General features: G+C 36.7%; 1 protein-coding gene across 1 annotated transcript; it reads right to left on the minus strand.

Moving 5' to 3' along the window:
• Positions 1-453: 453 nt before the first annotated feature.
• SPO11 (SPO11 initiator of meiotic double strand breaks) lies at positions 454-22,977 on the minus strand. Its single transcript, XM_074888072.1, has 15 exons — positions 22,796-22,977; positions 17,313-17,398; positions 16,024-16,150; positions 13,352-13,465; positions 10,320-10,408; positions 9,644-9,710; positions 9,330-9,438; positions 8,602-8,688; positions 6,879-6,915; positions 6,548-6,657; positions 5,527-5,626; positions 4,182-4,219; positions 2,538-2,614; positions 2,221-2,332; positions 454-1,494 (listed from the first exon to the last, which is right to left on the minus strand). The coding sequence occupies exons 3-15, from the start codon at positions 16,119-16,121 to the stop codon at positions 1,375-1,377; spliced, it is 1,158 nt and encodes a 385-aa protein (XP_074744173.1). The 5' UTR covers positions 16,122-16,150; positions 17,313-17,398; positions 22,796-22,977; the 3' UTR covers positions 454-1,374.
• Positions 22,978-26,727: the final 3,750 nt, after the last annotated feature.

The following is a 26,727-nucleotide window of genomic DNA, read 5'->3' on the forward strand; positions in this document are numbered from 1 at the left end:
GGCCCGATCCTGGTGCCCTCGGCCTGCTGGGGTCCTCCGTGGCGCTGCCGCTAAGGACAGAGAAAAAGAAGGAATTGTTTTTTGTTTCCCCGCGCCGTGAGGGCCGGGGCCGGCGGCGCAGTGACGCCCGCAGCGCTGCGGCGCACACTGCAGATACGGTGGTTCTGTTCGGACGTGGGGGGAGCGCAGGGTCTGGCGGGTCAGAGCACGTTCAGCTCCCGCCGGTGCTGCCGCGGCACTCAACCCCTCCCGAGCGTGGGGAAACCTCACCCCGGCAATCCGGACAGTGCCAGCCTTTGGTGGAATGTCGCCCCGAGGTTCCGGAAGCTCACCCCGACAGTAACGCCCGCCCAGGGCGGGAAGGTGCCCTGCTCTGCCCGGCACAGGGGCCGCCTCGCCAGGGCACTTCGGCGGCACCGCCCGGGGCTCGTCCTGGCCCGAGACTGCTGCTGCACCCGGACACTAGAAGTTACTAGGAGGTAGTAACACTGCTAAATAAAAAGGAATTTTAATTCCCTCTGAATTTAATACTGGTGGAACAGTAATAAAAAAACCCAACTAGATAAGTCTACTGAAAAATATTAACTGTAAAACCCGTGCTGACTCTGTAGATCCATTTTGGAAGTATTTTCTATGCAGTCAATCTGGTTTCCTCGGGTAGAATTTATTGAACACTTTATAATCACCACTTTCCTGCTACTTTTTGCTGTTTTAGAGTCACCAAAATAAAATCAACAAAGGATTCTGTTATGATGTGCATCATTAACAGGATTGTTTATTAATCAGTAACATCTGCTTGCTTACTTGTTCATTGAAGACAAATAGTAATTTGGTTGTTGGAACATTTATAGTCGCTTGAGATACGCAGTAGTGAAGAACTATCTCTGACTTTTTGGTCTGAATTTACAGCAAACACAAAATGCCACAATGCCATACTTAAAATAATTTCCAAAAGGAGGCATGTGCAATAAATTAACAAAGTCTTTTACTCTTTTCAAAATTAAAAAGGTTGGTACAGCATCATCTTGTGCTTTAAGACAGAAGGCAAAGCAATTCCTTGATACGTTTTTAAACTTCATATTTTCTGGCCAGAAACAATATCACATCTTTCATTATCTTTTAATGTATATACTATTGCATTTGGCATTGTTACACTGCAGAAGCCACAGAATGGAAGCAACAGTATTCTGTAAAAGAATTGTAATTTCTCTTACGGTTTTAAAGAGGAAAAAGAGATAATGATATTCTAGATACGGTGGTAAGGAAACCTGACAAGAAGCTAAAGTATACTCCTCTGTCTCTATGCATTTTTTCTAACAGCAGTCAACAAAATAGATCAGTATCAAGAAAAACATTTCAATTGCAAACAAGCATTCATAGCCATCCACCAAATTGCAGTTTGTTTGGTAAATAGACTCTGGAAAGGTAATCTGATGAAAGAGAAGTTAAAACTTGAATTTCAGCCTTCAGTTTGGACGCTGCCATAATTTCCAGCTAAAAGAAGAACAAATTATTGTGTGATGCTGTAACAGCCTGATCCAGGGTTAGGTAATTATTTAAGAAAGAATTACACTTGTTGAATGTGCATGTAAAACTGTAAAGTGAGTACTATTGGAAACGGTGCTGCAAAATCCCTGTCACTGAGCTGAGATTTATTTTATTGTATGTTCATGTGTCCTCTAGTGTGTACCTTGCAGTAACAGACAATTTATGAGTATAAACAGGAAGAAGATACACAATACCTTTTCTTCCTTTCTAATGATCTCACACAATATATGCCTGAATTGAGATGTATGCTTTAAAAGCTACGGGCAAGATTAGAGGCCTAGTACTGAGTAAGTAACTCCTGTAAGTATTCCCCTATTTGTAAAGACATAATATATTCTGTACTATTTAAGAAAGCAGTAAAATCCCATGTCACCATCAGATGACTAATGCCAGGAAAGCTTAAAATGCTGCCAGTTCTGGCCTGTGAGCTATCACAGAATCATCTAGGTTGGAAAAGACCGTGAAGATCATCTAGTCCAACCTATTGAAGCCCCCTGATTCAGAGAGACATCCCAGGGCATGGGCTTTCTCAATCTTGCCTTCTTCTAGGGCTGCAAAACCTTACTGGTTCTGCTATAGTAAGAGTTTGTCATCACAAAGAGGAACAGGATTGCAGACGATAGATCTGTCCTGTGGGGAGTAAGAAATAGGAAACAATAGGTTTATACATACTTCTTTTTTCCACATTGGCTGACAAGCAATGTAAGGTCTCTTTTGTATACTTGCTAACTTATTTTGATCTTGCTTTGTAAATGGAATCAAGACATCTTTGTGTATATTTAATCTGAAAAGAAAATAAAGTTGTTAAATTTTCTCATATACTTTAAAAAAATATTTATTCCAACTTATTTCTTTATATTAAGTCAAAATAATGTATGAAAAAAGTAATGGATTTAAATGTCAGTTGTCTTTTTGTGCATTAAGTCAGACTGCATTTCCTGTCTATGAAACAGAAGAATAGTTCTGTTTCTTTTGGGGAAATAACTAACCTCTCAAGATCAGATGGAAGGAGACCAAGCCACTTTATAGATGGAACGGTGAGATGATGGGCCTCAAAAGACATTGACTAAAATAAGAAAGGTCAGCTATAACATTCAGTCAGTGACTTCTATTTTAAATTATTTGAGATATATGCTTTCCAAGGTCATGGCCAGATTTTATTACAAAGATAATCAGGTATTTTCACCATCAGAATGATATAGGAGAACACAGGACAACTGAAGCTTACCATATCCCCTTGCCAGAAACTGTTCCTTTGCTAAAATTTGCATCCTTCAGCCTATGACAGATTCTAGGCTAGTCCAACTTGGCTGGCCTAATCTGAATAGTTTCATTGTGTCTTTTACAATCAATATAAATCTGATTGCCCCCCCCCAAAAAAAAATTCAGCCAGGAGGAGCAATAACAATCAAATCTGGAAATTTCTGATATTTTCTGCTGGAAAGTACCATATCATTTAAAAATAGCCCAAAGGAAGGTTCATCTGGTCCAGTATCATGGCTACAGTAAATATCTTAGGGAAAAATGTAAAAACAAATAAGCAATTAATGATAATTCTCAGAATACTCCCCCTGCTCCCAATGATTTTTGACTCCAACTTTCTGAGCCAGAAGTGGTGGTGGTGTAATACTTGATTTTGTCGGGTTGCTTTTAGAATCCATGAAAACTTTTGTCATCTACAGCACCCTACAGCAAAGTATCACAGTTAAATTACATGTTGTATAAAGGAATACTTCCATTGTTTGCAATGAACTTGACACATTCTAGTTTCATTTGATGCACCTGTTGCTCTGTAACTGAACAAAATAAACTTTCAAAGGAGTCTGACAATTTAATCCTGGAGGATGGTGTTTTATCACCTTGGTAGGAGAGCTGAAGGTGTGACAGCTCACCTGAAAACTTGGGAGTTCTGTCTCCCTCCATGTCCTCGAGGCATATGTTGTGACACATATTTGAACTGACATCATCGATGTCTAACAGTTTTCTGAAGTTCATTTTGTTTTGGTATTAGTTTTTTTACTTTGGATGTTCTTTCTCCTTTGCTCTACTGAACAGTTCACCTATCTGCTCCTGCCCTCTGTCTTCACCTTAGTCTGCCTGCCTTCCATACCCTCTTCCTGTACCTTGTCTTTTAGCAATGTAATACAATAATGCCTTCTTGTTCCCTGTGCCTCTTCTTCCATACTGTTCCACACTAACGCATATATCCATAAGCAAATTCTCAGCCCAAAACAAAACCTTTACCAACATAACATGATTTTGTGGAGAATCACCCATCTCACAAGTTATGTCTTCCTTCTCCTCCCAAGGTCCCTCCAGCCTTCGTTTCTCTTCTAAGGCAGAAACAAAGCAAAATGGAGAACACTTTTCTATTTGGACTGCCTGAAAACTGCCTGTGCAGCAGGGGAAAACTGTGAAACAGTTAAATGAAACACCTGTCATCATTACCCTGTTTCTTTTTGTTGCAGGTAGAAGCCATTTTCTGCAGATACACAAGGCCTAAAAACTGTGTCTTTGCATTGAAACAAAATTATAAAAGGCAGTAACCATTCTAAGGCTATAGTATTTCGTACATTCCAGCTTCAAGGCTGGGCTACAAAACAATGTATTTGAAGTGGAAAAATTATACTCACCACAGATCCATATTTGTAGATGCACATTATTTCTACACCTAGGTTGCAGAATACCAAATGTCAAGTGTCTGTTTATCTGCACACTGGGCATGTTTAAGAAGACTGCATTAAGAATTCAATTTTATGGCGTAACAGTTATGGCTTTATGATTAGTGATGTTTTTTATGGTTTAACAATTATTTTTAGAGTATGTCAAAATAATCAGAATTTGAGCATAATATGTCACCTTTATATAGTTAAATGTTTCACGCTGTCTGCGCCTAGTCAATTCAAAACAAAGGATAATAGGGTCTTTTACACATCTTCCAACATCTATCATGAAAACTGTGTTTCTTTATCTTGTGTAATCCCTATCTCTTCATACTATTGCTTTGAGCAGCTGCTTCTTGTTTTGCAGTAATCTCCCTAATTTCAGATGGGATCAGTGTAGATACATCAGAGATTTTCTATTTTGTGTATGTGGATTCAGATTCTGAATTCAGACTAAGGCATACACACTCACATACACAGAATCCCTCACAAAATGAGGGAAATTTCAGACCTGCCATTGATGTAATAGAATAGCACATCCAGAATGGGATGGACTTGTTTTAGGATTAACTTTATTCCTGCTGGCATCAGATTTGTAGTTTCTAGCTTTCACTACTGTGAACTGTTGACATGAGTGCTGAATTATTAATATAAATGTGAACTACTTTAAAACCAATAAAAGACCCACTTTGCTCAAACATACTATTTTCTTCATGTCTGTCTGGCCTAATATAGCTTAAAATTTTGCTTTATACTAAACTGAGCAACATTTACAAAAGTTCCTGTTACGTCCTTCTATTTTACGAAAGGAATAGTATACCCAACAGCCGGAATTCTTGACAGAGCAACATTTTCAATGGTATTTAACTCTGTAAAGATATAGCTAGGACCTCCTGAGACTTTTAGAAGTGGTCAAGTGCCTAACTCCCATTAAAATCAGTGGAACCATGCAATGGATCATAAAATACCACTATTCTTATCCTCATTTTTAGGCCCACAGGCACTTTCAAAATTGAACTCTATTCTGAGCTACAAATTCTATAATTTTTTTTTCCTTATTAAGTACAAGGTAAGATTCTTATTAATACCTCAAAACACAACAAATCGTCACAGAGGGTAAGGGTATATTCAATGGGGATGAAAAGCCAGTACTGATATTTTAGTTAAACTCCTTTCTGCATATATTCTGCATAAATCAGGAACTTTCTGATTGTGTTGGAACTCTGTGTTCTGAGTACCTTCCTATAAAAGGGAGAAAAGACATTCTAAATAAATTTTGCTTTCCTTTTATGTCATTGAACTTCTACAGATTTACCATGTGGATCTGCATCCATAAGGGCAAAAATAGGAATTTGGAAAGAATCCCACAGCTTTCTGACCAAAAGTCGTGTATTAAGATCTGGTACGCCTCTTCCCTAAGGAAATAAAATAAAAGCAGACAGTTTTAAACTAATTAAAATGACATCTGGCTACCTATGTGTTTACATTTGTCATTTAAAAGCAAGCAAACAAACAAAACACTGGCAGAAATATTTCTCCAACAGCTATTTTGCAGGGAAGGCTCCATGTTCCTGTTCTGGCTCTGTGAGGAGGGAAGGAGGAGTGGGCTGGGGAGCAGCACGGCACATGCTCTGAATTACAGGCACTGGAGGAGTATTGTACATTGCTCTATACAAGGAGTTAATCTGGAACGTCTGGGAGTTGATGTATAGATGTACCCTGGTATCTGTATAAGCTGGTGTAAGAAGGCCAGTTTTTTCTTCTCAGAAATACTTATGGCACTAATGAAACCACATAAAACAAGTTCTTGTTTTGACTGACTATAACTGGACAACACGTGGCATAGTATAAGTGCTTCTCTCTCTTCAGCATGGGGATACGTTTTTTCCTCATTGTGGGACAAATTTGTCCCAGAACAAGTAGGTATGCATATTCCATTTACATATTCCTATTAACTCTCCAAGCTCCATAGCTCTTTCAGTACAATCCAAAGTCAACCAATTCCGTTTCGTGTGGGTTTGCTAATGTGGGATCCTGAAGGACAAAAGGTTACTCAACAGTTAAGCCTTTCTGAGACTGAGTGGGGCAACTACTTTGCAGCAGCATGTGAAGTTGATAAGCTACCAAGCTCTAAGGAGATGCTGGGAGGAAATAAGTCTTTAGAATGTGTATTTTGTATTTCTATGAGGATAATAAAATCTAAAAAAAATATTGCTAGATATGTTTCATATTAATTTTATTATGGTCTTTTGACCAACTTTGAGCACCACTACAATGCTGAAGTATTATTTAAATTCTTACGTCTAGCTAGACGATATGAAATGTAAGATGCATACCGTAATCATTATACATGGGGACAATTTATTGCAGAAGTCATCATCCAGCAGTCTCTGAAAAGTTGCATCTTTTTCTACAATTAATATAAATTTGGCATGTGAGATTAAATCTTTTTTGTTAAGGCTAGCTGCATGTAAAATGATCCATCACACCAATCAATTAAACTAAATGCTCTAAAATACCTGTTCTGGAGCCAAAAGCAGTGTTCATGACTCAATTTCAGAGCCAACAAGCAAAGAAAAAAATTCCAGAACATTGTTTAACTTGGAATATTCTTTGTTTTTACTTTATTTTTTCAGTCTACAACCAGAGTTGTTGCTCAAAGGATACTTTTAATTCCTTGAACATTAGATGGCACAGTGACTGCCTAAAACAACAAAAATGAGATTAATAATTTTAAATAGAGAAAATGATATATTTTAAAATAACAACATTAGGTAATGAAGGACACAATTACATCCTGAAACAACAATTCATCTTCTATATATAAGATCAATCTTGACATTTTCACCTCTTTATAAGTGTATTCAACCATTCCTATCCTGCTCTGTTGTGTGGTTGTGTAGGAGTCCTGTTAAAACAAGATGCTTTTCAAAAATGTTTGTGCTACTGTCACAGGAGATTGTTCATCATATGGGCATTACAGAGATAACAATGTCCTGATTATTTTTTTATCCGTTTTAGCCAGAAAAAAAAGTCAGCTTGGTGTGAAGACTGCATTTAATATAAGCTTAAAACATTTAAGTATTCTTTTTGGAAGACCATTAAATCCTTTCTTTTATTAACCACCAACCTGATTTTTTAAGTATTTTTGAGCAATAATTTGAAGACATAGTAATGTTTACTTTATATCTCATATTAGGAATGGCTCAATCTGGCAGGCATATGGGTGAGGAAACAGGAACTGGAGGAAGAACTTGGCAAAAGAGTAAGTATATATTGAAGTGTGTGGTCTGTTTTTACTTCTGACTGCTAAATCACCTCCGGTGCCAGGGTGGAACAACTCAACAAATAAAAATATGAAGAGCTGCAGAAGAGCATTAATAACAGGGGACTTTACGCTCTGCTTAAAAATGAAGTATAATGGGCAGCTCAGGTTTATCTTTCTGTTTTGAAGTTACCAAATTAGGCTTACAGTGAGCACATTTTGTAGGAAATCATGACAACAGTCAGCAAGTCTGAATTCTGTTCCTGCTTTCACATTCTGCATGGTCATAGGAAATCTTTCAGGACTAGATTAGTTGAATCTCATCTCCTCAAACCACTTTTGGCTCTTGACTCTTATGAAACCATGTTTATAAATTTCTCTTAACTCAGTACCACCTTTGATAAAATTAGTTGATAATACAAGACCTTCTAATGTCTGTATAAGTGATAATCCTGAGACCAAACAGCCTGATACTATATACCTTTGGTTGTACAGTGCTGGGCACATGAAGACAATATAAACACTTATGCTGATGGAGTGTCATCATTAAACTTCTGTAAATGAAAACACAATTTGACTCCAGAAGGAGATTTATTTCTCTAATTATAGAGGCTCAGTTCAGTCTCTTATCTGTGCTGTTGCCACTAGAGGAGCCTACCCAGTGTGCTAGAAGCAGCTCACTGAGGACCATATGAGTATGTTAACTCAGGCTGTAAAACTTGTTTTCTTACTCTGCCAGAAATCAATCTATTGTGACAGAAACAAAAAATGTTCAGAGTGCCCAGGGTTCTTTGATTCAGAGCACTTATTTGACAGAACACTGTAATATAAAGCCTAAGATACACTATATATATATGCCTTCCTCTGCAAGGCTCCCATGGTAGAAGGTAGTGCTAAAAACCTTATCCAAAGGATATATTCCTGGTGAGTATATAGCTGAGCTTCAGGATTGCAATACAGTTGAGCAATACTTTTTATCTCTCTTTTTTCACCCAGTCTGTAATGTCTCAGTTTGCCACAAGCACAGGTCTGTATAGTAAATGTGTACAGTAACTTGAGCTATAAGAAGTGCAGAATATCATGCTAAGGTAGATGCTATGAATTCCTGTTTTTTATAATACATACTGTTGCAGTGCAGGTACAGTTCACTTTTGTACCATCTTCCTCAGTGTAACTTAAATTACCAGCAACAAAACCTTTAGTTGTAGATAGCTGAAAAAAAATAGTAAGCTGTATACAGTAAACGGGAAGCTACATGCTGTTATGTTACTATATTGCACAGGCAAAACAAGAAACTTCTGAAAAGAATTCTGACTGGTAACAAGCAGTTATTGACCACCATCAACCTTGTAAACACTAAGCAATGTTGTTGTCATCATGGACATAAAGGCATACTTACAATAAATTGTGTTAATAACTGCATGTTTAGATACAAAGGAATTCTTGTAAGGCATGAGATAGGAGTAAATTTGAAAGGTTGTTAGATCTCTGACTACTTTAAATTTTCATTTAACCCCCAAGTTAGCAAAATAGTTTGAGCACAAATTGCTAAACAGATGTCTTGCACTCTGAAGTTTAAGTACTGCTTTCACTAGGTAATAGCAAAAGGCCCTGTGTTTTTAGCTGGCAGTTAGTTCCAAACTCTTTGGAGCAAGCAAACTCTATGAATTGTCTCTGAAGAAAGAAACCTTTCGTGTGCTATGATAAACCATAATTACGTTTCATTTGCACAAATGACGCTTTTAATTTAACCCATGTACTTCCTAATGGTAACCTTTCTTGATATTTCACCTTTCAGTTCAATCTATATGATTTGGAAATAATGATAAAAACATTCGTAACAAGCCACTTACTATATGTAGACTTCTCCGAGGTATCTTAAGCATGCAAGAAATGTCATTGATTATATTGTCCACAACACTTTGGCTACCAAACAGTAGTGTATCTGAATAATATATATCTCTATCAAGACAAAATATTGTATTTGCAATTATAATACAGAAACAGCTGTAGACTCATGAGAATTTTATAGAGGGCATGGATAATTAGAGGGCATTTTACATACAGGAATCCATTATCCTACAGGTTTGCATCCTACAGGCTGTTTTTCACAATAACAGTCTTAAAATACAACTTTATTTGAAATTACAGGAATGTAGCATGTTACCTTTTAGTTGCATAAGTATTGCTCTGCACCATCTTATAGATCATAGATAATATCTTGAGCATCAGAGCTGAAAATATACATTTTACAAAATATTTTATCCATTTTCATAAATGCATATACAATAATTTGTCTTTATATTGAGCCATATTTGTGTCTTGTAAAATAAAACTTTGAAACATATATTTTAATGTGCTGTGAAAATACAGAGAGACTGTACTAATCAATAGACTCAAGAATTTCTAGCATAATTAGAAAAAATATGATGGAGCTAAGTGACAGAATGTATGCCCTGCTGTCCAGGCCAAGAAATTAAATGACTGAGTTAGAAAAATAAATCAGCTTATTATCTGTATTCCAACATTCCTTTACTAGCTAGGTTTTTGAAGAAGGGTGATGTTTTTACATTAAGGCCTTTTGAAAATGCCTTCAGCTGTTATTCATCCAGGGAGGGTAGAAACTGTAAGAATGCTGTATTAATTTCACTGTCCCTCACTATAATTTAATAGACAAGAGAAAAGCTGAAGGGCTGGTCATAATATGAGGTTATATTAGCCATACACATCTAAATCACAGTGCATAATTTTTTTGTGTGTGGTTTGTTGGGATTTTTTTAACAAAGTTTTGAATTAAAATAAAGAAAAAACAAGAATTCGGCTTTGGACTGTTTTTAACTTACCAAATTTTGGTGCTGATCTAGGGCAGTCACTTCTTATTTGTTTTGTAGCACAATGTGGTATCATCTGTAGACCTACAGAATCTTTAAATCTGATACATTGCAAACAAATACAATGAAACTGTAAATGTACTGAGTATATGTAAATTGTTCTCTGCAAGGTAATTCAGACTCAGACCCCTTTCTGATAATCAAATATGCTACTGCTATTTTCAGACTTGGTACAGATACCATCAACCTGGGTGGAGTTGGAGTGGCCTAAGGAAAAGGCAGGCAGTAGTCATCATCTGCCAAAATGACCCATTCAAAACATTACCGAACTGCCCTCCCTCTGATCATTGGCTTCAAAACATGAAACAGCTTCTCAAGAAGATGCTTCAAGACTGAATTTAAGCCTAAAATATGTAAATTTCCAGACAAAAGTAGAGACAACAGAAATATTTTATACATGTTTTAACTGTTAATATATCAGCATCAATTATTATTTAGCATTAAAACAAAGGAGTAAATGACAGGAAAAAATGTGAAACATTATTAGAATACAAATCAAGTCTGACACAGTGACTTTCTGATGTAGAATGTATGAAAAAGTAATTATTTCATATTACAATAACATTATCTGATTTATGTGCTTAAATTATCAGAATAACTCAGTTATATTCCATTATTAACTTTTGGAAACAAAAATGTACTCCATCCTTAAACGGCTGTTTAATCTAAATGAGCTCCACCATTTCACGTTTCAGCCTTTCACGTCTGAAGGTGCACATTTCACCAAAAGAATCAGTTATTTTCTTAATGACACTTCATTATTATAAATTATTTTAGTGCCTTATGATATGACAGGCCTGTCTTTTTCATTTCAGAGTTTTCTATGTACTTTTAAGAAGTATTGGCAGTAAAATGGCCATAATTTTATTTAAACCCACATAATGTTTCTAAATTTATTTCTTTGTCAAAAGTTTTGCTCCATGCGTCCTTTGGGTGGCAGAACACACACACCACGGTGCACATATGTAAAAGTGACAGCAATAACAAACAGCAGTGTAGCATCTGCCTGCCAGCTTTAAGGTAACTTTCTTGCCTTTGTGTTGCAACATTTAAAAGATATTTGTGCTTTTCACTTGGACACTCCCTACATTATAAGCACATGGGAGGAAAACAGTAATCAACACTTTGTTGGATTGTGCTCTCAGGTTAAGTAAGGACACCCCTTTCAGAAAACTGTATGTTGAAGAACCTGATCAATGTGGCTCCCACAATTCTTCCTAGGACTGCATTTACCCTGCAGAGTAGTTTTCTAGAAAATCTTCTTTCCACTACTAGGAAATCTGTTTGTTTGTTTGTTTGGGGGTTTTTGTGTTTGTTGGTTTGGTTTGTTTTTCTGGAAAGATACAGCTGGATAATGGAAACTGGTTGTACTACTTTAGGCCTGGCATTCTCACTGATTGACACCACTCAAGTAAATACCTCTCTGAGTATCTACAAAAGTTTACAAGGAACAGTTCAAACATGAAATCATTCTCTCATTCTACTAGTTCCTGCCCAGCAGATTCCAGCTGTGTAGATTAGGTATGAAAAGGCTGCCTAAGAAAGAAAAAGAATGCCCCACTGACTATATTTTCTTCCATTCATATTATATTTTGGCAGACTGTTTTCATTTTTATTTGTCTATTTTCATTTTAATCTTCTTAAACTGCTGTATTAAAGTGGGATATAGGTCACTAATCAACAGAAACACATATCTGAGATTACATTTCTCCTCCATAAATAATGGTTCAGCTTTTTTTAGTGTGATTGATGAATCTTATTTTTAACATACTGTGATGTTAACTTCTTTTAATTTGAAAGTTTTTCCCCTATGTGTTCTGATGGCAAATAACATCTCACTTTTGTTTTTCTAGCCTGGAATGCCATTTCCCTGAAGATTGCCAAAAATTGCAAAGCTTTGTTTTAGTATTTTAATTTTACAAACATCTGAGCGAAACATTTTTGTCAAGCCATCAAGACTTAAACCATAAAATTCCCTGGAACATACAAGTCTTTCAGTTAACTGATTACCTTCAGGCCCCTCAGGTTTTTTGATTGACAGAAATTTATTGTTCTCATTAAATGAGTATTCCACCAAAGTGTTATGCGTGGAAGGTTTGCAATGCTTTCTCAACCTCAGATGTTTGTAATGTGTCCACTTACAAGCATTTCTGCGGTCTTATCAATCTAAATATCCTTCAACTCACTGACATCCAAAGCTACTACAGGGCAAGAAATCGATTTGTGTCTTCCTTTATCCTTTTGCTTCTGTATTATAAAAAGCAACGAATCTCTCAGTTTCAGGTATTTTCAGTTTAAATGAGCTCCTTGGAAAAATACTGTTACACAAGCAACTTCTACAAATCACAAAGTGTGTTACAAGGGAGGACAGGTTGGGTTTTCTCTGAGCCTGTCTAGATAAACTGGCATAAGATCTGAAATTTAGATAATACGTTAGAAACTTGTTTTGCTTTATTTGGCTGGTAATGAACTTAGAACACAATACAGAGGTAACAAATACAACCGGAAGAGGTGGGATGCATCTCTGAAGAACAAGAAGTTAGGTTTATCACTGTCATTTTAAGACAGGAGATACTATGAGGAAAAGCAGAGAAAAATAAAAGAGGAAGCACAGAAAGTGCATTAGAGGATGAAATTGCTGGTAATTGTTTCCAGCCTAAAACAGATTTTTTCACTCTAACACAACTTATCATTTCTGGTTTCTACTGCTTCCAGAAAATGCTTGTTTATAGGACCTCCCTTTTCCTTCTAACCCCTATTACAGTAGTTTTACATTACCCTTTATGCTATGGTCTGCTATTACTTAATACATGATGCCTGTTCATGCAGAGTGGTTACTAAGCATGACTTTCTATTTGTCCATTACTTTTTAAGAAGCCAAATTATTTATTGATTCTAATACTTATAGAACCATGTATGATTAACTTTAATGAAAGTTACATAACCAAATTTGTATTTATATTGCAGGATTTTAAAATACTTACTCTATGTTCCTCCAATCTGATCTGCTAGCCAGTGTGAGAACAGGTGCTTTTTTTTGGGCCAAGCTTTTAAGTACATCTTGAATAACGTTTTCTATTGCTTCAAGAACTTCAGAACTGAAACAAGGAAACTTAATGATACAGATCATATGATAAAATCTAGTTCTATATTGAGTTTTGATCATCTATCCCCACTCCTACAAAAATCAGGTAATCCAAAACTGCTTCAAAGATATATTTGTTTCAAAAATGTAGAGGAACTCTTTTGTTTTTTAATTTTGTTTTGCTCAGTTTCCCTAAAACCTTTGACTTTCCATTCCAGATGTATGACTGAGGACACAATTAGAAGTACATTTCTATTCAATCCTGAAACCATCAAATTTTTCACCAGCTGAACTTTTAGACCAACTGGCTGGTTTGTGACTAGTGATTAATGTTTTACTATAAATGATGTAATATTGGCTTTGGCTATGATCTGGGCTAAGTTGTTTTTAAATGCTGTATATTTAAAAAATGTTCAAGAGTACAAATACTTCCTGTTGTACCATTGCACGTTAACCTGTTGATCTGCTGCCCTGAACAAACTGTTAAGGGTTTTAATTATATGAAGGCTTTGTCTCAACAGATTCACCGTGAAAAGAATAAAATCTGTATCTTTCACCTAAAAAGACAAAGTAGCCTTGCAGCAGATCCCTTACAGCAAAACTGTAGGCTGGTTTGAGTGTTATGACAGATGCTTTTTATTTTCATAAGTCATCTGACTCCAACATTTCAGCTGTCCTTAAAATTACAAGTGCACTATATACCATCATAAGTTCAAGTAGGAATTAAAAGAATAGACAAAACTTATTTTAACTCAAAGTTTTATCAGCAAAGTCCAATTTTGTCATTAAGTAATATACTAAGAAAAGATGAGTCAATACCAGTGCACACCACACAGAATGAATTATCCCACTGTTACAAAATCAGCAAGAATGATTTTTAAAACCTAGCTATGAGTCTCCTTAAAAAATAATGAAGTGTCATTAAAGTTCTCTTCTATCAGCTGAATATGTTTCTTTCATTTTGTAGCTCAGTTTCCACCTACTCCTCATTCTGCTGAAACTAGATTATCATTTTTTAAAAGCAATTTCTGGAAAGTATTAACCTTTTATTTTAAAATGTTATTTGTAATAGTATCTGTATTTAAAAACCCCTACTAGTATTTCTAACATTTTTGTCCAATAATATTAAACTGTTCAACAAACACAATGTAAGATATTTCTGTTTTTCAGATGAGTAAACCTGGACATAGAGAGACTAATGGCTTTCCAAAGGTAAAACAGTGAAGTATTTGCAATGCTAATAATACAAGAAGGCCTGGTCATGCAGCCAATATGTAAATTAATTTTCTACTGTATAATAGCTTCACAATCAAGTCCAAGATTCCCTAACTTTCAGACTCATAGTCTGTTCCTCCAAATTAAAATCCTACATCTCACTGCCATATCCAAAATAGAAATTCTATTAAGCACATAGGAAATGGTTAGCTGGTGAGCTACATGTGTAATGCAGCAAGTGGTAAGAGTAAAATAGGTAAGCAGAGCTGACTACGGTGCAGACCTCCAACATAATAAAAAAATTGGCTGTTGAAGATAATAAAAATATGTGTGGGCAGATGGATGAAAGAACTGATAGGTAGATAGGAAATCTAAACCAAGTTATTGCTTTGATATTCATAAACATTTTACTTATTCATTTGATTCTGTCCACTGTAACAATCTTTTAATATTCCAGATGTACTTCAAAGTTTGCTGCAGAATTTGAAAGTCCAGGTTTCTGTTCCAATCCCAATTTCATGATTTGTTGCAGAAATTGTAAAATGGGGCAGATAGGAGTAAGAGGACAGCAATTCTCTGTGTACCCCCTGCTGATATTCTGTCTCTTTTTGCAGAGATTAACTGAATTTTAATAAGCAAACATACAATATTGGCTAAGTATGCCTACTTAAAAATGACTCTGGTTTAGTTAACAGCGAAAGGCACTGTATATCTCACAGAATCATCTAGGTTGAAAAAGACCTTGAAGATCACCTAGTCCAACCATAGGGTTCACCTGATCATTTCTAACAGGTTGCATCATGAGTAGATACTTGTTTCTGTATAGCACAAGAAATTATCTTCAACATTAATATAAAAGATTAATATTATAGCACCTTTAGCAAGTAAACAATATAAACACACAAGATAAACAATTACAAATATAAATCTGCAATGTAATAAACTAACACACTCTAAAACCTAGAACTGTACATTGCTAAAGCCATGCAGTTCCCATACCCTGCCACAAAGACCTCCTTTTCCTTTTAAAATACTATTAAGATGATCCCAGTCTGTTCTAGCCTCTGAGGCTGATATACTGTGTATGGAAAGAGTCTTTAAAAAACTGATGAGAGTTTTTTGTTAGTGAAATTCAGTATATTTGTTTTGTCATGGTTTTCTGTATTTCTGTCTGTACCTACAGACTTTTTGAAGAGGTCTGAGGGAATGGAGGTGCTGTTTGCAGTGTGAGAGCCCCTTTGTTTTTGTAGAGGCGTGTTTTCCACTTTTGCCAAGCCCATTAGGTGCAATGGTGCACTACCTGCTCAAGTATTACCACAGAAAGAGAGTATGGGTGCTATTTTTCACACCTTTTACCTAGGGACGTGGCTCTCGTGACCAGACAGGCTTGCTTCCCTGAAGCTGGCCTTGCTCCCAGTTGGCACTTCAGTGGAACACACACTGTGGTCCTCCATGAAGGTTGGTGCAGACCAATCCAACTTCTCTGGAAGAGATGAAGCCATGTTAAAAAGAGGCAAAAGAGATTACCAAAGAAATGGGAAAAGGCTATTCTGTGTGCTGGATTTAAAACTCACAATCTGAGGTCAAACCATAGGGCCAGAGAGAAAAAGCAGAAAATTCCTGTAGAAACCAAAGTCAAGATCTTCCCGCCCTCCCTGACTGATTGACCAAGGGATTTTCCCTCCCCTTCTAACAGGCAGGAGCTGGCCCTGCCCTTCCTGACTGAGGGCTTTTCCCGCTCTTCCTGACTGACTGAGGGCTTTTCCCGCTCTTCCTGACTGACTGAGGGCTTTTCCTGCTCTTCCTGACGGACTGAGAGCTCTTCCCGCTCTTCCTGACCAATGGCTTTTCCCGCTCTTCCTGATGGACCAATGGCTTTTCCCGCTCTTCCTGACAGACCAATGGCTTTTCCCGCTCTTCCTGACTGACTGAGGGCTTTTCCTGCTCTTCCTGACTGACTGAGGGCTCTTCCCGCTCTTCCTGACTGACCAATGGCTTTTCCCGCTCTTCCTGACTGACCAATGGCTTTTCCCGCTCTTGGTGACAGACAGAAGGTGGCCCCGCCCACCCTAACTGACAGGGACCTTCTCCCACCCTTCCTGACTGACCATGGCCTCCACTGGGAGCTGAACCTCAAAACCGTCTCTGGAGTTGCTGTGTGTGGGCAGACATTTAGTCACAAGCTCTGTAGCACCCAGATCTCGGGGGCACTGGAATAAACCTGGCCAGACTGGCTAAGAAGCGAACAAATAGCTCATCAATACTATTCTCATCCTTTCTGAATGACCAGCAGTTTTTTTCCCTCAATATCAAATGTCTTTTTCGGACTGTTCTTAGTGGCTTTAAGAAATCTGAGAAAGCTGAAAGCTCCAGTGCAACTCCCAGTGTTGAAAAATCAGCTTCCTTCCCTGCAATGAAATTCAACTTCTATTGAGATTAAAGATTTAACACTATTTTTATCATTTGCCTTCAGTATTCTGATGTTTTAGAATAGACTTGTAATAGGTTTTCAAATCTTTCTCAATACATTGTTAAAAACTTATGTTCTGAACAAACAATAAACACCCAATTCTAAGAGACATAAATCACCGGCTTCCAAAGAAGCTGAGATTTAAGAAAAAAAATACTAAATTTTGTAAGCTTACAGCAGAACCAGCAGCTTTATGATTCACATGGCATCCTCAGCCAGAAGGCGTCACTTCAAAATTGACGATACATGGTCAGAGGCAGACTGTGAATTTGAAAAGAAACCCCACATGAGATTATCATTTTAGTGCATTTCATGCCTGTTGTTCACCTTTTCCTACAAATGGTGTTCATCTTTTCCTACAAAAATTCCAGCCTTCTCTTTCACTTTAAAAATTTTAAACTCATTGTGATTTTAAAGAGAAAATACAGTACTTTTGGGAGACGTTGTGAAGGGCAGAAGGGTGCACCAGTGCGTGGCCGAAACAGCCCCCCTGCAGCCCCAGGTACTCCTGGTGCAGAACTGCATGCTCGGTGAGTTTTGAGTGCAGAGATCAGGGCTCCTTCACTGACAGCTTGATGGTGAAAAAAGCAAATCCTAGAAATTTAAACTGCTCTTACCTTTGCAGTTGTGATATGCCAAAACGTATTTTCAACTCCTAACTACATCATTGTAATTGACTGCCTGATAGTGGTCATTCTGAGAGTGTTAGCAGTTACCTAGGAGATAAACATCTTAAAGTTTCTCCTTTCTAGAGAAATTTTTTTAAGGGCCACCGTTGATAACATCATCTTTTATGCACAGCAGACAATAATATTGGAAGCTGTGCTGTATCTAGCTCACTGCCAACAGCATTTTGAATGTTGCGATGCTTAGACTTGTTGTTAGCAAATTAGATGACATAGTGTTTAAAACGTTGAAGGCAGCTGGTTTCTCCTGCTGTTCCATTAGCTACTATCACTGAACCTTTCTTCTTCGATATTCATAAGAGTAAGCAGTCCAAATCCAGCTTGGGTAGGTAATTAAAAAATTCATGCATTGATTTATTCAAGGAAAACCTCAGGCTATGATGATATGAACACAAGGTGCTTCAATTAACAGAGGCAATCAAAAGAAAGGGGAATTAATAAATTGAAATTTTCAGATCTTTCATCTAAGTCTTTGGCCTTTAGGTACCTTGAGATCACTCCGGAAATATTTATGTAAAATCTCTGTAGAGCTTTCCAACAATTCAACATCAAAATCAACAGATTTTTGTTTGATATAGAACTGACAAAATTATATCATGCCCCTAGCAACAGACTGCAAACAAAACTATATACATCAACTTGGGAGAAACTAATTTAATGACTTGTCTCTTCTTCATAGTAGCAAACAGCAACTATAAAAAAGCACAACCAAAGTACTCAATGCCTATACCTGAGTTAACAAAACAGAGAATGAAAAACAAGCGACAATAACAAAAATTTCCATGCTTCAACCTTACTATCGCACACATATATGTAAATATATATATACGTATATGTAACCACATAAACTACTATTCAGAATATGACCAGTAAATGAACTACGATCAATAAATGCACTAGCAAGTTCATTTCCTAATGCCCTCTTCCTTTATTTATTTCCTTTTAAAATTCTGCTTGCAAAAAAAAAAAAAAAAAGAAAAAAATTTAAATTTCAAATATTGACTGCATTTTTATATATATTAGAAGGAAAATTATTAGGAAAACAAATAATGAACCATTATGAAATCTTCAGATGGAAAGAAAAACATAAAAAACCGTAACCAATGCCGTTACCTCAGTGTTTGTTTTGCTTCTACAAAGATGTGCAGTAGAGGGCACCACAGATGGCAGAGAAAAGATTACTACTTTGAAGCTGTTAAGTTTAACACTATGATTTCACTAATCCTTGATAAAACAAGTATGATAGGTAATGAAACACTTTCAGATCTGTTTGCTTTAAAAGACAGCCTGTTACCAAAAATTCTGTTAAGATTGTCTCCTATTATAAACATACGCTCTTATCAGGATACTTTTGGAGGAAGCTATGGCATGAAATAGTTTGTATGAACTGTCTGATGCCAATTTCAAAGTCTGTAACTGCTGAAGAAGAACCTGTCTGGATCAAAAACTGTTGCTATCACTACATACTACACAACAAAAGAGCTGTACAGAACAAAAATGTGCATTTATCTTGGTGCCAAGATTTTAAATTGCTTGTTACCGATTTCCCATATATAAATAACTGCATCAGTAGAATAAACAAAATACAAAACATGTAAAAGCGTATGTATGCATTTTCCTTTTCTTCACTGCATACCTTATGAAAAGATATTTCCTCTTTTCACTTCTAGTTAGTCTCTCACATTAAGTTTACATGATTGCTATGGTAAGTATTTCCCTCCAAATGGTCTGTCCTTAATTGTTTTAATAGACTGGTAGGCACACCAGTGGACCTGATATGCCTATTTTCAATTAATGTCAAATAGCATGTGAAATCCAGTCTTTCACTTAAGCCTAAAAAAAGAGGAATACCTCTGTAAAAGGTAGTGATTCAGTGCAAGCAGAAGTATTTGGGCCAGTAAGGAGTGTTAAGAAGATAGATGGAGGCTTAAAAACCACAGTAAGAACAAGGAAAAAAAAAAAAAATCCACACCAGCCATTTAAGAGCTTCTTGGGAATATGGCTACTGTGTTCCAGCGAGATTCAATTTCTTTCCAGCTTCCTTGGTTGTGATCTGGACAATCCTTGGAAGGACAGGCATTTTGTGAGCCAACAGGTTTTACTATGAGTAAGTTAGGATGAAACAGGAGCCAGATTTATCACCTGACAGTTACATGAAAAGTTACAGATCTTTTTCTAATGAGCAAAGCCCAGAGACACAGGACATGAAAAGTCATTCACTACTAACAGCTAACAACTTCAAATGAGATATCTCCTTCCAACCAACACGGCTGATTAAAAAAACCCCAAAACTAATACATGTTTTCAGTTTACCTAGCTCTGGAGTGAGAAACACCTGTAAAATATTTATTCTATGGTGAGCCAAATCACCGTAAGAGGAAGTGGTTTTTTGTTACCATCCTTTTTTTTTTTATGTTTTATCTTTCAGCCAGAAATAAACTCTAACAGGCCTTTCTTAAAAGGAAAAGTAACTTTCATCTAACCTCTGTCCCAGTGATTTTCAGATCCAACATTTTCTGATGCTTTTAGGGGCAGTAATGTATTTTGGGTGGTAGGGCAAGACAGGTATTTGAGACAAAGAAACACAAAGTGAATTCAATAAAAGAATACCTTTTCCCAATTTAGCATAAATGCCACATGCACTCTGGTTCATTGACAATAATTAATCTGCAAACAGGCAGGATTATGTGACTGAACATCTGAAGACATAATTTTTACGTGCTGAGAAGATTGAGCTTGCCCAGGGCTATCATAGCCACTATTTCTCATTCCTAAACTGATCTCACTCTAAGACAGGACACTCCTTCAGCCTGTTTCTCTCTGGGTACTGCCAGTTACTGTTTCAACTTCTCATACTTGCTGGAGTTTCAAAACAGGAACTGCGGGCTGTAGGCATATACCCTGCCTGAAAAAAAACCCATAAAAAATCAGTTGTAGCAGCTCTGAGGCTTGGATAAGTTAGATGAAAACAGGAATAGAATTTTATGTTGGGCATTCTACTACTTTTGTTATTCTGTTGAAGAGGATGTTGTGGAGGAACATACAGAAAATATTTAGAAACATCCAAGCCTCCATGTGTCATAGAATCATAGAATAGTTTCGGTTTGAAGGGATGTTTAAAGGTCATCTAGTCCAACCCCCCTGCAATGAGCAGGGACATCTTCAACCAGATCAGGTTGCTCAGAGCCCTGTCCAGCCTGACCTTGAATGTTTCCAGGGATGGGGCATCTATCACCACTCTGGGCAACCTGTTCCAGTGTTTTGACACCCTCATCGAAAAAATTTCTTCCTTGTATCTAGTCAGAATCTACCATCCTTTAGTTTAAAACCATTACCCCTTGTCCTATCACAACAGGCTCTACTAAAAACTCTGTCCCCATCTTTCTTATAAGCCCCCTTTAAGTACTGAAAGGCCACAATAAGATCTCCCTGGAGCCTTCTCTTCTCCAGGCTGAACAACCCCAACTCTCACAGCCTGTCCTCATAAGAGAAGTGTTCCATCCTTCTGGTCATTTCTGTGACCTCCTCTGGACCTGCCCCAACAGGTCCATGTCCTTCCTGTGCTGAGCATAAGTGACTGCTGAAAATAAAACAAAGAGATTTGCTGTTGAAGAACCTACAGGTCTCTCACATACAAATAATAAATATAATTGTCTATATTATGGACAAAACATTAAACTCTTTCTCTGCTGTCTTCCATATCAAAATCCCCTGACAGCTGAATAATAAGAGATCAGGCAAATACATGGCACCACTCTCTGCGCCTAATGCCCATCTATTTCTAAGAGAGATAAACACCTATCATTTACCTATTACCCCATTTTGCATTGCTGGGAATGGGAATCAAATTCAAATGTGGATTGAAATGCTTATATAGCAGCTAAATAAATAATAAGGCTAACAAGGGAGTTACAGCCAATTCCCTCCACTCTCTCTGGCAAGTCCCAGAAATCAGCTGCTCTTATTGTCTGTATAGCAAAAATCTGACCAACTCACCAACAGTGGTAAGTTCTCTCTTCTATGGTATGTCATACCATAGGAGCAGGAATAATATCTAATGAATTGATTTGTAAACATCTATATACTTGCAAAAATCCAAATCTGGTTTTAACTGAACATTGAATAAACATGTTATTAGGAAAAATTCTGATTAAAAAAATGTGTTAAAGGGAAAATATGTTGAAACAAACAAATGGAAGACATTTGTGCTAAAACATAACTGGAAAGCAAGAATGTCTTCTATTCCATGCTCATGTGACAGCTTGAACATAGCAGTCTTGGAAACAGCTGCACCATTTCTTCTGGCTTTCAAAAGGTAAAAAGTCTTGTTTATTTTCTGTTTTCCTTTTGTTGGCAAAATCCTAGAAAGCATGAAAACTCAGGTGTGATTTTGCTCTTTAAACCCAAAAATGCCAGCTGCTGTACATTAAAAATACTTGAGCCAAAATCTGTTCTTTCATTTATATGAACAGCTACACCAGTGCTGTCATGGCCCCAGATTTATGCCAACAGGTAAAACTTGAGATGGACTTTAGACCTTTGTTATTAACTATTTAATAATGCCTGGGGAAAATGAAGTAAGAGGATGACGTAGGAGTCTATTCTGACACTGAGTACTGTGGGCCATATAAATAATGAAAAGGGTGGGGCAGTTGATTAACAGACTTCTACTTCATTTTTGGAAGCCTAGATTAAAATCAACTTTATGTCATCCTTTAAAATGCATTTGGTGATTTTAATTAAGCTACTAATGTTAATTGGTCTACACCACAAAAATGCCAGGGGCACTGTGACGTAATTTTGGATAAATGGCAACCTTTGCTTTTGAGGGTCCTAAGGCTCAGTAAAAAGTGTATCAAATGAAAAAATAGTGTACATGTCTTACCTTGGTTTGCTGGAGTTTTTTAGTGTTGGAGAAGAGAAAAACCGTGATTCAAATATAAACGTGAATCCAGCCCAAAACATGTCTTACTGAGTTGTTGTATAAGTAGTTCTGGATGCAGTGAGATTGTTAACTGCCCTTCAGTGAAGACTTCTCTGTGCTGCCTTTCCAGAATACATTTTCAGTCCATTCAAACACTTTGTAAAGTCTTTATGTGTATTTATAGACCAGTCTTCTCTGTACTCAGAGCAAACTCAAATGTGTCATCTGGATGTCACTGCTGTAAATCGTCTTCTGTATTTGGGCGTGGAAGAAGGTATGACATTTTGCTCTGGTTTGCCTTGTTTCACTGCTGCTGGCGATGAAAGCTACCAAGCGTCTTTGAGTCTGGCTTGATGGATCTTCTTCCAGGCAACTTTCTGTCTTCTTGTTTAGGACTGGGCTCTAGAAGGTACTGGACCAGAAGAATCACAAGGATGTCCCACAGCCAAAAATGTATAGAGCTCACATCTACAAGAAAGTGTTAATTAAATGTTTGGTTAATAAAACTGCTGAGTCTGGGCACAAAAATATAAACTTCTACAATATAAAGCTCTCCCTGGCTGATGTCATGTATTGATCCCAAAGGGAGTTCAGTGCTGAATTTGGGCCTTAAATTATTGAATAGAACAAATTTATACTATTCTCTAAAGACAAAATCTTCTGGCACAAACAGGAGTTTGGAGCTGTGGACTAAGGCTTTTCTGCGCTGGAAAATTGACTGGAATTGCTATTGCAGAATAAGCTATTCTGCAACAACTTACTGTCTGACCCGTGACTTTTCCAGACTAGAATATCCACACAGGGAGCTATTATGGATAGTTTATTCAAAAATAGCTGTTGCGGTCACTTTTCCCACACAGATAAATGTGCAGTGTCCATGCATATCTGTAGTGAGGAAAAAGCTTGGGTTTTTAAGGGAAGAAGACTTTTTTTCTGATATATAACATGTGGCAAAATGGTAAAGTAGACAGGGAACTTTTAATCAGATCCTGATGCAATTGATTAAGACCCTTTATCGAATTTACTAATATAAGATATATTATAATAATTTACTGTGATTACTTACATGCTAAGAACATCTCTACATCTGCAAGGCTATGTCCATTACAGGATGTTGCATCAGCTTAATTAAATAATTTTTAAAACCCCATATCTAATTAAGTCAGTGCAAAAATATTAATGAAATTATTTGCTGTAGTCTCTGATTGACGGATCTCACATCTCAGTCATTAGCCTTCTGATAACATCATACACATTGTTGGAAGGAAATATACAACAGTTCCATACCTCTGCAAAAGCCAAGCTTTTTTGGTGTTAGCTCATTAATTTTAATAAACAATAAATAAACAATAAATAGCTACTTGCTGTCAGCAGTACATCCTCTAGGTTAAGAATTCCTGTTTGTGCCTTAGGCACAGGTGGATGACTGGTAGGTCTAGCACTTGTTGCCAGAGAGAGAGTTCCCTTCTAAAAATCTGATGTAGTGTTAATTTATTATTTCAATATTTTCTGCATGTCCTCTACTCTATAATGTTAAAGGGCCTCTTGTGCATTCTGCTGGAATGCTTCCATGTTTGGATCCACTCACAAGGAGTTTTGAGTGCCAGGAATGCAAGATTGGGACCCTAACATCTCAGGGAGAAGAAACAAAAAATAACTGGTGTAGAAATGGCATTGCTGAAGATACTATCATCCATCCATTAGTTCTAAGAAAACAATATTTAAAGCTTTCTCTATAAATTAAGCTCAAGGTTTTCTTTCAGTCATTTAATAAAGTTTGATACTTCATCAAAAGGAAAAGTAACATGTTCATCAACCAATTCAGATTCTTATTTGGTGTGGAGAGCTGGATGAGATCATATCCTCAGCAAAATTATAGAATGCTAAGCAGCAAATCAGAAGAGCCAATTCCCAACTCTTATTTTAACGACAGGGTGCCTCATATTAGTGATGTAATATAAGCAAATAATAGGTGTTGCTGAACAGCTGCTATTACACTATATTGGCTCTTCTCTCTTAAAGATTCAAGCAGGAGGACTGTTCCTTTAAGTTTTAAGTAAATTGATTTTCTAGACATTTCAGCCATATTATGATGGCAAATACATCAAAATCTTCATTTTGACTTAAAATAATTTTAAAAATCATTCCATTAGAGTTAGATAATTCCTGTAGAACATGCATATTCTACAGAGATGACATTTTCTGAAATGTAGATTTACTTCCAGAAAATTGGATTCGCCAAACAAATTATATTGTGACATGGAAGGAAAGTAGTAAGGAAAACAGAAAGTTGCCTCTTGGATACTTTTAAAATATTTTCCACTTTCTATAGTTTTTCAAGGACTCTTGATTGTAAAGATTTACAATCTAAAATAAATATTCATATATATTATATATTCTGACAGAGAAAGGTAATACTTTATATAAAGCCATTTTTGCCAACAAACAAAAAAAAGTTGCCACAGGAAAATACTCAGATCCACACAAACATGCTAGCAACAAAATGATAATTTGAATAATTAATAGGAGGAAGACAATTACACCACATCAGTTGTCTGAAAGGATCCAAATCTCTACAGATTTGTGTATGTATTGGGATTACTGACACACTACTGAAATATAGGCACTTCTGGCCTGGCATTTGGAAGTAATTCTAATGGTTCTAAGAAGTGCTGTGCTGATGGTATGTTTTCTGGGAATCATGGCTCTACCCATGGGAACTGACGGGAATCAGATTGTCCACTCATACTGACAGAATGAATGGCCACAAGAACAATTTTGAATAATCTTCTTGGGGAGAAAAAGGCTGTGGCAAAAGGATTCCCAGGGAGTCCTGGGAAAAAAGAAATGAGGTTTCATTCTGGTGCAGCAATCCATTAAAAGATTATTACCTAAACCCTTTCATGTCACCGTTACACTGGAAAGAACCAAAAGAGTGGCTACTAGGAAGAAAATGATAAATAGAAGTTGGAAAGCCAAACTAGACATCTCTCAGGCTAGAACTGGAAGAAGCAGGACAAAGAAGGGCCAAAATAGGATAATTCAGTTAAGCAAACAGGTGGAATTATGGAAGAAAACATTATATTCTTTTCTACTGGAACGTATTTTGAAAAACTAGGGCATAGCCTTCAAACTCAGAGACTGGAGGTCTGAAAGATGACTGACCGAAGAGGGTTTTCATAACACTCTGTGCCCATTTTTTGATTTCAGTGGTGTGCATCTCTCAGGAACTTATTTTGCATTCATATTGTGCTTATTCTCCTTGTGCGGAGAGAAAAACAACACAACACAAACCAAAGAGGTCACTGCACTCATATCAGATGGATTTAGTCACCGATAATGTAGAATTCAAAAAAACCCCCAGTCATTTACATGATGCAAGAGCCAATATTTGTAGAGATTCAAACTGATTTCCAGTCCTAGTGGAAAACTTCTCATTTCATAAACTAAATAATGACTCGTTTACAAGGTACGTTCTTGCAGAATATATAGTCATCATCCTCATTCATACTAATTTTCTACTATTACGGGGTAAAAATAACAGTCTTGATTTTTTTTCTGTGTTACAGATCATTCAGTCCTCTGACAGAGAATTAAACTGAAAGCAAACCTTACTTTGAAATGATATGTTTCAGTGTTTTGTATGACACATTTGTAATAAATACATTAAATGATATACTGAGGTCAGTCATGTTAAAACACTTTCTGCTGAGTGTTTGAGAAATTATTATCAATAACTGTTTTCAAGTTTTCATACTTGTAAAATCCCCAAATAGACTTGATATTTGAGAAACATTTCTGTGCAGCACAAATGCATATTTTTATTGTAATTTTAAAAAGAAAAAACTGTAAATTTTGCCAGCTGACTTCCTGCCTTGCCTATAAATGCAGTGAGGCAGATTGGTGCTAACGATATGTAAAGTTCATGTTTGTACTCCATTCATTCTCACATCATTACTGGCAAGATCAGTAATAGCATA

Source organism: Strix uralensis, chromosome 18 (genome assembly GCF_047716275.1).
Source record: "Strix uralensis isolate ZFMK-TIS-50842 chromosome 18, bStrUra1, whole genome shotgun sequence".
Taxonomy (NCBI): domain Eukaryota; kingdom Metazoa; phylum Chordata; class Aves; order Strigiformes; family Strigidae; genus Strix; species Strix uralensis.

What these genes read in the sequence shown, in the direction of transcription:
- SPO11 (XM_074888072.1), bottom strand. Translation starts at nt 16,121, where the DNA reads ATGGAGGACCACAGTGTGTGTTCCACTGAAGTGCCAACTGGGAGCAAG. An exon ending in CACGAGAGCCACGTCCCTAG is followed by an intron (nt 13,466 to 16,023) that starts GTAAAAGGTGTG and finishes TCCTTGTTTCAG; the next exon opens with TTCTGAAGTTCTTGAAGCAA. An exon ending in TAATGTTCAAGGAATTAAAA is followed by an intron (nt 6,658 to 6,878) that starts GTATCCTTTGAG and finishes TTAACAAAAAAG; the next exon opens with ATTTAATCTCACATGCCAAA.